General features: G+C 39.5%; 1 protein-coding gene across 2 annotated transcripts in view; it reads left to right on the forward strand.

Annotated features, from left to right (window-relative positions):
• YME1L1 (YME1 like 1 ATPase) overlaps positions 1 to 8,922 on the forward strand; it is a 49,132-nt gene extending 40,210 nt beyond the window's left edge. For both annotated transcript variants that reach the window (XM_074984908.1, XM_074984909.1), the window contains exons 16-19: positions 1,410 to 1,536; positions 1,638 to 1,711; positions 2,389 to 2,475; positions 6,882 to 8,922. In XM_074984908.1, the coding sequence (XP_074841009.1) occupies positions 1,410 to 1,536; positions 1,638 to 1,711; positions 2,389 to 2,475; positions 6,882 to 7,025 (432 nt within the window). In that variant the 3' untranslated portion in view covers positions 7,026 to 8,922. The remainder of the gene's footprint in view (positions 1 to 1,409; positions 1,537 to 1,637; positions 1,712 to 2,388; positions 2,476 to 6,881) is intronic.
• The last annotated feature ends 4,770 nt before the right edge of the window (positions 8,923 to 13,692 follow it).

A 13,692-nucleotide genomic window follows, 5' to 3' on the forward strand; every position in this document is an offset into this window, starting at 1 on the left:
ATGTGGGGGAATGATAAATATCAAAACGGAAAGGTCACTGGTACAGAACTATCTGGACCATTTGGTGAACTAGGGGTAAGCAAACAGTATGCATTTTAATATGGCTAATGTATACACTTGGGAACAAAGAATGTAGGACTTACTTTTAGGATGAAGGGTTCTATATTGGGAAGCAGAAAATCTGAAAAAGATTTTAGTCACGTGTTGGATAATTAGCAGAGGTGTGAGCTCCCAGTGTGGTGGTGTAGCCAAAAGAGGTAATGTGATCCTGGGATGTATATATGGGTGGAATTTGTAGTAGTAGCAGATTATTTTACTTCTCTATATGGCACTTGTGCAACTACTGCTAGAGTCTGTCCTTTTCTGGTGCCCACAATTTAAGAAGGATGTTGGTAAATCTGCAAAAATAGCTGTGAGAATTAGTATTAGAAGACATGCCTTATGACTATAGGCTCAAAGCGGTCAGTCTATTTAGTTTAACAAAAAAGGGGCGGGGGGTAACTTGATTAGAAATCTGTAAGGGGAGCAGATATTTAATAATGGCTTCTCAGTGGCAAGAAGTGTAACAGTCAGTGGCTGGAAGTTGATGCTAAACAAATTCAGACTGGAAATAGGGCATACATTTCAAATAGTGAACATAATTAACTACTGGAACAATGTACCAAAGGTTGAAGTTGATTATCCATCACTGACAATTTTTAAATCAAGATTCAATGTTTTTAAAAGGGTATGCTGTAGAAGTGAGTACTGTTTTGGAAGTTTTACAGCTGGTGTTACACAGTCAGACTACATGATCACAAAGGTTCTTTGTCTGTCCTCCAGACAAGTTGACCTGTACTCAGTACATGTTTAAGAAATAGTGGGGATACAATCACTTTTTAGTTCCCTGATGTTGGTTCTTCGGCATGTCAGCCTGTTGATTGCTAAGGGCTTCTTGTTTTACATTTTATCAATAAAACACCTCTGATTTAAAATAGCTTTTTAAAAGAAAAATTGATATTCCTCCAGCAACACTGGACATAGTTACTTGTCTTCTAGGTCTTCTTGACTCAGAAGTAATGTGGACTACAAGGGGTATGATTTCTAAAGCATACTAAAATATTGATCTTTAAATATGTCCATGGATACCTTACTGATGTTGCCTAAAGATTCCCTAGCATGCTTTAACATAGTAAGCTTATTGTAGTACTGTTTCAAATTGCACTAAGGAACACTACAAAGAGATTACTCATTACACTGTGTACTAATGAGCCCTGAAAGCTCCTGATTTTTGGGCATCTCTCTAAAATTAAAATAGCTAAAAATAACCTGAAAAATGAAAGCAGTGAATACAGAAAGCTCCAGAAGCCTTAACATTGTTCTGTTTATGCTTCATTTTATTTTAATCTGACCAGTTCTATGTTTTATAGGTATCTTTGTTACCAGAAAATGACAGGTGGAGTGAAACTAGATCCCAGCTGCTTGCACAGATGGATGTTAGTATGGGAGGGAGAGTAGCAGAAGAACTCATATTTGGAAGTGATCACATCACTACCGGTGAGTTGTGATCTGTTACTAAAGAATCATCTGTCCATGGATATTAAGTGTGTAACTTCACTTTAGTTGACTCTAACTTAAATTTTGTTTTTCATATTTAGGTGCTTCCAGTGACTTTGACAATGCTACTAAAATAGCAAAGCTGATGGTAACTAGATTTGGAATGAGTGAGAAGGTAAGATCATGCTAATTTCATAGTCAACAGAATCAGCAGTTTTTGAGATTCCAAATCTTTTGTGTGCAGAGGGGTGAAAGATCAAACCTATATAGCAATCTAGAAATCTTGTTGACATTGTAACCACAAGAACTATTGTAGTGATTTGGCTAATTTGAAATGCAGGCTTTTTCATTTGATCTTTGTACAATGTTTTTTCTTATTGAGTTCTTGACAGTTGACCTATAGACTTATGTCAATGGGAGTATTAATAATGTATGTTCAATTTTTTTTTTTTTTTTTCTGTAGCAAAAATGTGTTCTAAAAATTGAAGATAATCTTAAGGATTCATTCTTTGGAAGCAATCTCAGTGAACATGTGGAGAGAACTGAGATTTTTGTAGACTTAAAGATATAGCATTATATAGGCTAGTTGGAAAAAATAAAAATGTCAGAGCTAAAATGTAATCTCAAAGGGCACTTTGTTTTCACCTTGTGGAAAGATAGGCCTTTGGTGATATTTTGGCCTTTGACTTTTCACCATATTTATTATTCTGGATGTATATATTATCTAGCAATTTTGTTTGTTTATTTGTAAGTGAATAATGCATCTCTTATACGCAAATAGCAGTAAATAGAATCAGTGTTTTATTCAAATGAAAGATTTTTTTTTTTAATCTTGGTATTCTCTTTCTTTAGCTTGGTGTCATGACGTACACAGATACAGGAAAACTCAGTCCTGAAACCCAGTCTGCAATTGAACAGGAAATAAGAACGCTGCTAAGGGTAAGAGTTGTTTCCTGCAATTACTTATCAGCTGCGTCTACACGTGCACGCTACTTCGAAGTAGCGGCACTAACTTCGAAATAGCGCCCGTCACGTCTACACGCGTCGGGCGCTATTTCGAAGTTGAAATCGACGTTAGGCGGCGAGACGTCGAAGTCGCTAACCCCATGAGGGGATGGGAATAGCGCCCTACTTCGACGTTCAACATCGAAGTAGGGACGTGTAGACGATCCGCGTCCCGCAACATCGAAATAGCGGGGTCCTCCATGGCGGCCATCAGCTGGGGGGTTGAGAGATACTCTCTCTCCAGCCCTTGCGGGGCTCTGTGGTCACCGTGGGCAGCAGCCCTTAGCCCAGGGCTTCTGGCTGCTGCTGCTGCAGCTGGGGGTCCGTGCTGCATATACAGGGTCTGCAACTAGTTGTTGGCTCTGTGTATCTTGCACTGTTTAATGAAAGTGTGTCTGGGAGGGGCCCTTTAAGGGAGCGACTTGCTGTTGAGTCCGCCCCGTGACCCTGTCTGCAGCTGTGCCTGGCTCCCTTATTTCGATGTGTGCTACTTTGGCGTGTAGACGTTCCCTCGCTGTGCCTATTTCGATGTTGGGCTGAGCAACGTCGAAGTTGAACATCGACGTTGCCAGCCCTGGAGGACGTGTAGACGTTATTCATCGAAATAGCCTATTTCGATGTCGCAACATCGAAATAAGCTATTTCGAAGTTGGGTGCACGTGTAGACGTAGCCATCCTGTCTAAGAGAGAAGCTAAACAAAGACAATGAAAGGCTTGATTATATTGGTTTCTTTGCGATACACAATATGTTTGACCCTTGTGGATGGAAATAATCTTAAAGGTTCATCTAAGTCAGATTTGAATTAAAACCCACAATATCTCTTGATACTGAGTCTGTTTGCAGAGTTGTGACAGGTTGAACCTGTCTAGTCTGGCAATGTCTATGGTCCAGCATGATACTAGTTAGCCAGCCATCCACTTATCATGGATGCAGCCAAGTTTCCTGTGATCCCATAAAACTTATTTATTGCCACTGGTCCTGGCTCTGAGTGTTTTATGTTATTTAGCTGTAATTTACCCTCAGATGTCTTCTGCTAGCCCAGTAAGCAGTGGAAGGGTTGATAGTACTGTGAGACCATATTAACCTCTCATGGTTCAGTGAATTCTCTAGTTGGACACTCATCAGGTCCTCAGGGTGCTGGACTACCGAGGTTCAAACCATAATAGCTATGCATGTGGCTAATTTTTAAGCAGTATGGCATAGAAGTGTTGGTTTTGACCAACCACATCTACTGTGTTGCATGTTAATACGCACCTCTGTATTCATAATGGTGGTCTGCTTTGTCTGTGTAATTTATGGTGAATTAATGTGGGAGTTCTACTAAATACCATCCAGTTACCTATTTTAGAACAGCTGGCGATTTTGTGTTACCTTCCACTGGTTTATACCCATCACTCACATAATTTAATAGAATTCTTGGTCAGTGTGAGACTTCCAGATTGGAATTCCAGTTTAGGGTATACATAAGAACAAAAGAACAGCTGTACTGAGTCAGACCAAAGAGCCATTTAGCCCAGTACCCTGTTTCTGACAACATCCAATGTCACATGCCCCAGAGGGAGTGAACAGAACAAGTAATCATCAAAGTGATTCCTCTCCTGTTGTCTATTTCCAGCCTCTGACAAACGGAGGCTAGGGACACGATTCTACCCATCTTGGCTAATAGTCATTGGTGGATCTAATCTCCATGAATTTATCTAGTTCATTTTCGAACCCTGAATGGTCTTCACAGCATCTTCTAGAAAGGCGTTCCACAGGCCTACCATGCACTGCATGAAGAAAAAGTTCCTTTTGTTGGTTTTAAACCTGCCCTCTATTAATTTCATTTGGTGACCCCTAGTTCTTATGGGAGCAAATAACTTTTCCTTATTCGCTTTTTCCATACCTGTCACAATTTATAGACTTCTTCTACATCTCCCATTAGTCTCCTCTTTTTTAAGCTGAGAAGTCCCATCTTTTTAATTTTTCTTTAAATGGCCCCCATTCCAAACCCCTCATCATTTTTCTTTCCCTTTTTTAACCTTTTTCAGTGCCAATATATCTTTTGAGAAGAGGCAACTGCATCTGAACACAGTATATAAGATGTGGGCGTACCATGAATTTATGTAGAGCCAATAAGATATTCTCTCTTATTCTCTACGCCTTTTTTAATGATTCCTAACATTGTTTGCTTTTGTGACTTTTCCTGTACATTGAGTGGATGTTTTCAGAGAACTATCAACAATGGCTCCCATGATCTCTCTCTTGAGTGGTTATAGCTAAATTAGTCCCCATCATTTTTTATGTATAGCTGGGATTATTTTTTCTGATTTGCATTACTTTATATTTGCCGACATTAATCTGCCATTTTGTTGCCCAGTAACTTATTTTTGTGGGATCTTTTTGAAGCACTTTGAAGTCTGCTTTTTCTTAATGGTTTTGAACAATTTAGTATCATCTGCAATTTTGCCACCTCGCTATTTATCCCTTTTTTCCAAATCATTTATAAATAGATTGAATAGGATTGGTTCCAGTACATCATTAGTTGGGGAACACCACTAGTTACCACGCTCCATTCTGAAAACTGTCCCTTTATTCATACGTTTTGTTTCCTGTCTTTTAACCAGTTTTCAATCCATAAGAGGACTTCTCTCTTAACCCATGACCACTTACTTTACTTAAGGGCCATTGGTGAGGGACTTTGTCAAATGCTTTCTGGAAATCAGAGTACATTATGTCCACTGGATCCACGTGCTTATTGACCCCTCAAAGAACTCAAGTAGATTAGCAAGGCATGATTTTGCCTACCATTTAGTCATACTTTTACTTCCTGGTTATCATTTGCAAGAAGGGTTGGTGGTATATTGTTTATTTAAATGATTATTCTAACTCTTAATAATGATATATTTCATATTCTGATTTATTATGTTTAATTTAAAATACTATGTGGGGATTTTCAGATTACATTTATTTATAATATGATCGTGCTAATATATTTTTCTAATGCTGTATTTTTCTGTGGCTGATAATTTAGATTCTTTTGAGTAGTTGAAAAAAATTTCCAAAAGTGAATTATGTGAAGGTTGATGGAAGGTGCTTTTTAATATTTAAAAAAAAAAATCTTCAGATTATAACCTCTTCCAGGCTTGTGCACCTTTTGTGAGACAGAGCAAAATTTGAAGTTAAGCACTGAGTTATCAGAGCACCATTTTAAACTTGACATGTACAGTAGATTCTTTGAGGAATCTTACAGTCGTTCAGTTTCTGAATATACTGAAATAAAAATTAAACTGCTCAAAGCAGGTCTGCAGGATTGCTTCCTCAACCCCACACAGAGATCCTGATCCTGTAAGGACTTACACATGATCGTGAAGCTGTGAGGAATCTTTCTTTTGTCAGGGATCCCACACACGGAGAAATGGAGGGAAAATACACATATGTGCTCCCTGACTGATAAGCGGGGGGAAAAAAGACACTCATCTCACTCACACTCCAGCCCCCTGGGGACTGCCAAGACTCCGGGCTTCCACCCTGAGCCAGATTAACTTCTGGGGGCCCAGGGATAGCAGAGTTTGTAGGTCTCCCCTAGGCTCTGGGTGAAGCCAAAAATGGCTGGGGAGCAGGTTTTAGGGGTGCAGGGTCTGAGAGGGAGAGTGCAAGAGCAGGTTGGAGGTTGAGGACTGGTGAAAAGATAGCGTCCGGGAGTGGGCTGCCAGTGAGGTTGTCTGGTCTTGGCATGTGGGAGACTGTACAGGCAGGCTGAGTATGAGGAATCTGGGCTGGAGGGGGCAGGGCTCCTGAAAAGGGACACAGTTGGTTCTGTGCTGCCACATGTGCACAGGCACCACCCCTTGCCACTCCCATTGGGCAGGAATCCCAGCCAATGGGAGCAATGGGGTGGGTGGCCTGTAAGCCGTGTAGAACAGATCTTCCCTGTGTTAGTGTTCTACAGTGGGGTTAGGGTAGAGGAACAGCAGTGTGCAGAAATGCTCCCAGCTACCTGCCAGGCAGAATCTTGATCTCTCTTGATCCAGCCCATGAGGCTTAGGTTCCTCCCTCCCCCTGCAGGGAGTTGATTTGGCACCTACCACCCCCACATCAGTGGAGTGCCGGCTCACCTTGATGCAATGGGGGAGGATCCCCAAGCCTCACGTATCAGATTACGTATAAAATGCTGCAAGTGCTTAAGTCTTTGCAAGATCAAAGGTGTACTTAAGATTGAACTGAAATGATATTTTTCACAAGAGCTGTGCACACTATCTTGGTGATATATTTGAACTGATGGGAAAAATGGTTTTCAAAATGTATTTGTACGTAAGTTTTCTGTTCTGAATGGTTTAAATGTTTCTTTTTATATTAGGACTCATATGAACGCGCAAAGAACATCTTGAAGATTCATGCAAAGGAACACAAGAATTTAGCAGAAGCTTTATTGACATATGAGACTTTGGATGCCAAAGAAATCCAGATAGTACTAGAGGGGAAAAAACTAGAAGTGAGATGATAACTTCCTTTATGGAGTCTAACTGATGATTTGAAGAATGTACCTCTAGCAACGCATTTGTCTCTGAATGCAGCATAGCTTTTTTTTTCTTGTTGTGTGCGTAGTATTAATGACATTTCTTAGTGCTATACATTGTCTTAAGCCTTTGTTACAACTATCTAATTTTTGTTTTTGTTCAGAATGAGAGACAAGAAATAAAATAACCTCTCACAGGAAAAAAAAAGTCAAATGTAAAATCTCAGGGTTGAACCCACCTTTTTTGGAGACCTCAGTCAAATGTTAACATTGGAAAGAAAAAAAGAAAAGCAAGTGCTCTAGTGTGTCCACACATATTTCCTTGATTATGCTGCTATAGGTGGATGTGAAGTGATGCCACCTTAATATGTACAGTACAAAGTTTTGTAGACAACCCTTAAGTTTTAAAATTACAGAAGAGTGATGATTTTATGTTTACTAATAAAGCACAGTTTTTAAAAAACATTTTTCTGCTCCAGAAATATAACAAACGTAACTGTTAAATGAGCGGATACAGAATGCACCCCCAATACAGGAAAATATGGGGGCCCCAAAACAGGTGAACTTTTCATTATACATTAATTGCTTTTAAAAGTTAAGATACATACTCACATGACTCAAATTTTAACATGTGGGCAATGACAGGATACGTTAGTTGAAAACCCTTTGGACCATGTTGTAAAAAGTAGTGTTCATGCTGACAAAACTGTGCCAGGGATGGGAAATGGAAATGCTGTGCTGTTCACATCTGATGTGCTGCTGACAAGGTGTTCTCTCACACTTCATAAAGGCAATAAATGGGTCTGATTTGTTAGCTGTGCTTTTATATTGTTGGACATACTATTGAACTGGGTTTACTAATTTTGTGTATGGGCTCTTTGATAAACCCAGGAAAGATTACATCCAAAAGGAGACAAATGTTACTCAACTCCAAGGATACTTCAGAAGTAAGTGGCTTGTTTAAAAAAAAAAAGGGGGGGGCGGGAGGGGGAGGACGGAGAGGAAAAAAATAGAAAAAAAAATCAGTTTCCTGTTCCATTAAAAAGTCTTTTTTGCTTAAAAATCTAAAATATTTAATCCATACAGATATTCTCAGATATCCTAGCCAGAAGAAGGTCTAATAGATATTGTTAGCAACGAAGTTACAATCAAGCATAAATTTGCAAGAAGTCTTACATAGGCATCTTGCTGCTGCCAAGACCAAGGATTAATTTTTAGGAGCATTAACACCGGCTGGATAGTAGTATCTCTCTGAACAATTATAGAAAATACTATACCCTAGACACTTATCCTTTCCTAACGAAAAGGCTGTTTATTAGAATACTAAAATTTAAGATTAAATAGTGAAAAAGTAGTGCCAATAAATGTGGATAAAAACCCAAAAGTTAGTAATTAACTACATTTAAAACTGGCATTAGCACAGAATTTTGTTGTCAGTAGAACATTGGGCTTGGTCAGTTATTTTTATTAGTAGAGAATGCATTTTTCTTTGAAAGCCAGTGCCGCAATATCACATTTTTTCCTTTAATTTGCTGTGTTGTTTTCATTCAGTCAGCTTAAGACCATGACATCCCCAGTGCAGTATGGAAGAACTTGAATACACTTGCTCTAAAACAGTATACCAAGTTTCTAAGCTGATTGCTTACAGGTGTATATGTATTTTAGGAATATGCATTCAGAAACATGCAAATATGGCATGGTTGGCCTCCTTTATTGGAATAATAAAGGTTCATTTTATTATGCACTTTGCTTTATTTCATTTTTCCTTCATTGTATATTGCTATAAAGTATAATACTAGTTTCCCTCTTATGTAAATTGAAGTATATAAAACATGCTTAAATTTGTAAATAAACTCAACCATTATGGCAAACTTGTACTTTCTTCAGTTGTACCTGTAGGAAGTTTTTTCCTGAAACATTCAAACTTTATTACCATAAATTGTTACTTAGAGTAATTACTTGATAGAAGTACATTTCTTTTTTGTCTGGTAAATAATATGAATTGATTTAAAAAAAAAGAGAGCTTCCCAAGCTTGAAGTCAAGTCTATTTTGAATGTATCCCTTTTCTAGGTTTAATATAAGCCAAATTCACTATTTTTAATTATCCCCATTTTAAATTCATTTTACAAAATCCCATTTTGTATTAAGTTGTATTAATGAAGGATGGATGAACAAGGTTTCCTCTAGAGCATGGGTGTCCAACCTTTTGGCTTGCCTGGGCCGCATTGAGTGAAGAGGAATTGTCTTGGGCTGCATATAAAATATATAATATAGTTAATGTATATGAATAACATAATAATGTTAAAAGTTTACGATCTTGTGGGGCCACATTACTAGCTGTCCAGGGCTGCATGCGGCCTGTGGGCCGCGGGTTGGACACGCCTGCTCTAGAGTATCAAATGCCACTCCATGCACTGACAAGAGGAAATCGGTAGAGGAAAGTGGTCATTCTAATTGATGGATACTCTTGTCTTCTTTTAAAAACACTAATGGTTTGAGATACTCGACTGTTCTTGTTTTATTTCCTATGTAACTACTAGTCTCCTCTTTGTGTATGTGATACTTGTAGGCTTTGTCTCAGTTTTGTGGTTCTCATGGGGGTGGGGAGAAATTAGTCTGTCCATGTTCTGATGAATCTTAGAGCTTTAGCCAGGTTTCTCCTTCACACTGCATTTGTGATTTAGAGGTGGGGTGGAAAACACACAGTATTGAAAGTGTGACATTAGACACATTAATTGTCTGTCTGTAATTGCAACTGATGTGTGTCTGTAACTTTCCCCATGCCTCTAACAGTCACATTCAAGCATCAGTTCCAATTTTCCTTGATGTGTACTGTGATACCAGGTTCATAGCAATACCCGAGAGGGAGCTTTACAAGTCTATCTGATTTTAGTTTTTCATCACTGGTTGAAATTTGAAATAGTGTGTGCATGTGAATTAAATCTTAAAAATCTATTTAAAAAATGATACAACATATCTGCCAGTTTTGCATATGTGCATAGTCTTATATTTGTTATGAACCTGACTGCTCAATTTTACTGCATCCATCTGGTAACATAGCAAAGTTGCTGAGATTTTTATAAACGTACTTGGCATAAGCATAAAGATATTTGCTATTTGTGATTGTAAAGCCATGGTTAACTTTATCAGACCTGTACATGTCACTGACTGAGGAGGGGGTTGGAGTAGTAAATGGGTGCTGTAAGTCACGAGGTCTCTCTAATTTTTCATGTTTACTCTCCCCTTCTTAGTAGAGTGAGCCAACAAAGGCTGGATGGTACTTCAGTGGAATTTAATTAGCGCTGTTCCAAGACTGACTAATTATTTCATTAATTCAGTAAACAGACATTATTCCTCTTCCTTTCCAGAAGCTGGGTGCATTACTGTACCTCTGTAGTTCTCTGGTTCTATTGATCTGAAAGTGGTCACATTTTTCAGCTTTAATTCTTGAAGTGCTGTGTTGCTGGCACCAAGTCTACAACTGAAGGTAACCGAGGGAAAAAAGATAGTAACAGAGAGGTAGCCATGTGAGTCTGTATTCTGATAAAAACAAACCAGCAGTCCTGTAGCACTTTAAAGACTAACAAAATAATTTGAGGTGATGAGCTTTCATGGTGCAGGCACACTTCCTCAGATCTGGAGATAAAAAGGAAAAAGGTAGTGAGCATATTCCACCTCTCAGTGTCTTGCACAAGAACCACTCAAAGATTTTGCTGCCCCTAATATTTAATCATGCTTAGCATGTCTCTTCTGTTTTTCAGTTACACCTGCCTGGTACATTTTGTTCCTTTATAGCACGGCTGGTTTAGTGAATTAAGAATATATATAAATCATTACAGATCTTGATCACCTCACAGCAACATCACAATATTTCCCTTTGAATATTATTGTATTTCCTTTTTTTTAAGTTTTGTTCCAGTTGCTGTCCCATTGCCTTGCACCCACCTTGAATGAAAACAGCGGACTGCATGAAGTAGATCCCTAGTGCAACTGTGATGCTATCAAGCTAAGTTTCAGTGATTGCTGCATGAGCAGTTAGCTCTACTATGCAAGTCATTTGGGCACTGACTTTGAATCAAGGTGTAAAGTTTAAAATTCTGTGACTAATCTTCAAAGCCCATGTTGGGGCTCTGCGATTCCATGGGTTGTGGCTCACTTAATGAACAAAGTATGTCATATGGCAGCTGAGTTCTTCAGGAGCAATAAGCAAGTATTAGCTGTGGGATCAGACTTGTAGGTGAAGGAGACAAACTTTCATAGCATTCCATTGGAGTGGAACTCTAAGACCCTTCTTTTTCCACCAACTTTCTCAACAGTAAAAATATTTTTTTTAGAAAAAAAATAAGGGAGAGAACTGAGTGGTTCCTGTCAGATTTATGGAATTTGTAATGCTCAGATATTTTTCCGTAAATTCTAAATAGAAGTTAGACCAGTAAGTATTATTATAAAAAGTGCCCTGAACTGCAGTCCATATGCCCCAGGATTCCAAAAGAGTGCTGAGATACAGCTGAGTCTGTTCAGATGTTTCCTGAGTTTTGCTGCTATAGTCATAATTGCACTGATGAAAAAGGAAAGGCAACTTGCTCATTTAAAATGTGTATTTTAGAAGTGTGTGATATTGCTTGTAACACATCAAAACACATTGAGGTCCTACCATCCTGCAAACATCTGAGCGCGTGTGTAATTTTATTAATGAGTAGTCTCTCTCATACACAAGCTATGTTTACTTACAAAAGATGTTGAAGCCTGGTACATCCGGCACCACCTCTTCCCATTCAAGGCTTGTAGATACTGTTCTTAATTTGGTTGCATGTGTGAGCTTGTATTATTTTTGAGTTCAAGCCTGCCTAGCACTGTTGTAATGTCCCTGGAGGCACTGCCAAGTAGCTTTACTCTCTAGCATACCAAAAGGAGCCAGGTATCTACTAGCAGCACCAGAAAATAATCCAAGTAGAAAAAACCTCTGGAACTGCTGAAACACTGGGACTATGCCTCTCCTGTTGGCACATCATACAGGTACTGTCAGCCCAAAAAGATGATTACATATGGCTTGGAATAAAACACCTCGTCTAGAGGAGCAATCCTGACTCAGCAAATGTCCTGTGGGTGTTCTGTGCAGTCTATGATCTTGTCCTGAGGCCCCTTTTGAAGTTCAATTTGTCACACTTGTTTCTGCTCAAAACAAAAAAGCAGTCCTGTAGCACTTCAAAGACTAACAAACTAATTCGTTAGGTGATCAGCTTTCGTGGGGCAGACCCATTTCTTCAGATCTAGAAATAGTGTTGAAAATGACCTGTTATGACGCATCTGTAACGGAGAGAAAACAAACAAAAAAAAATGAAATGAAAACTGACAAATTAGCTGCAGAGGCAAAGGGTAGAGAGCAAATTACTTCCCAAAAGTGTCTATTAGATGAAGTGACTTGCCGGAGATCACTACGATTATCAAAGATGGGGAAGCTGTCTTTGTAATATATAAGGTAATTGCTATCTCTAAGGCCAAGGCCCAATGTGTCAAATTTGAAAATAAATTCCACTTCAGACGTCTCCCTTTCTGATCTGGTGTTAGCCTTTTTGTTGTAGGATGCAGATTCTCAGGTCTTTCATACTATGGCCTACTCTTGAAGTGCACGCTGGCAGGTTTATGTGTATTCAGATTGCTGATGTCTGACTTGTCCTTTCATTCTTCAGCAAAGTGATTGTCCAGTCTGTCCAGTGTACATAGCAGATGGGCATTGCTGGCACAGGATGGCATATTTAACATTAGTGGAGGTACAGGAATATGAACCCCTGATCATGTAACTGATGTGGTTCTCTCCAGTGATGGAGAGGATCTAGGTTAGAAGCTCTGGGTGAGGTTCCAAGAGACTCTGGATGAGAGGCCTCTGCTGTCCTACAGACCGCCACTTCACCTCAGAAAAATTCTCACTTGCAACCACATGCCATATCACAGAAATACTAATCCTGGAACTTCTTGCAACGACCCCCATTGCCAACTTTGCCCACATATTTGCTCTGTAACAGGGTGGTTTGTTGTGGGGCTGGAGGGCCTGAGGATGAGCCTGCATGCTCTTAAGCACCATCTAAGTCAGGAAATAAACGATAGTAAGTGGCTGCAGTAAGGGGGAGACTCGGGAAACTACAGATAGGTAACAGCAACGAAGGGTCCTGTGGCACCTTATAGACTAACAGAAAAGTTTTGAGCAAGAGCTTTCGTGAGCACAGACTCACTTCATCAGATGCTGGTCTTGGAAATCTGCAGGGCCAGGTATAAATAAGCTAGAGCAAGGGTGGGGATAACCAGGTTAGCTCAGTCAGCAAGGGTGAGGCTTAATATCAGCAGTTGATCTGGAGGTGTGAACACCAAGGGAGGGGAAGTTGCTTCAGGTTGGCAGGTTGTCTGTGGACAAGGACTGGTCTGCCTCCCAAGGTCTGTGAAAGTGGGGGATCATTGGCCAGGATGGGTTGTAAATCCCTGATGATGCGCTGTAGAGGTTTTAGCTGAGGACTGTAGGTGATGGCTAGTGGTGTTCTGTTGGTTTCTCTCTTGGGCTTGTCCTGTAGTAAGAGGCTTCATGGCACACGTCTGGCTCTGTTGATCTGTTTTTTCAGTTCCTCAGGTGGGTATTGCAGTTTCAAGAACGCTTGGTAG

The sequence above is a fragment of the Carettochelys insculpta genome, chromosome 2 (assembly GCF_033958435.1).
Source record: "Carettochelys insculpta isolate YL-2023 chromosome 2, ASM3395843v1, whole genome shotgun sequence".
NCBI lineage: Eukaryota > Metazoa > Chordata > Testudines > Carettochelyidae > Carettochelys > Carettochelys insculpta.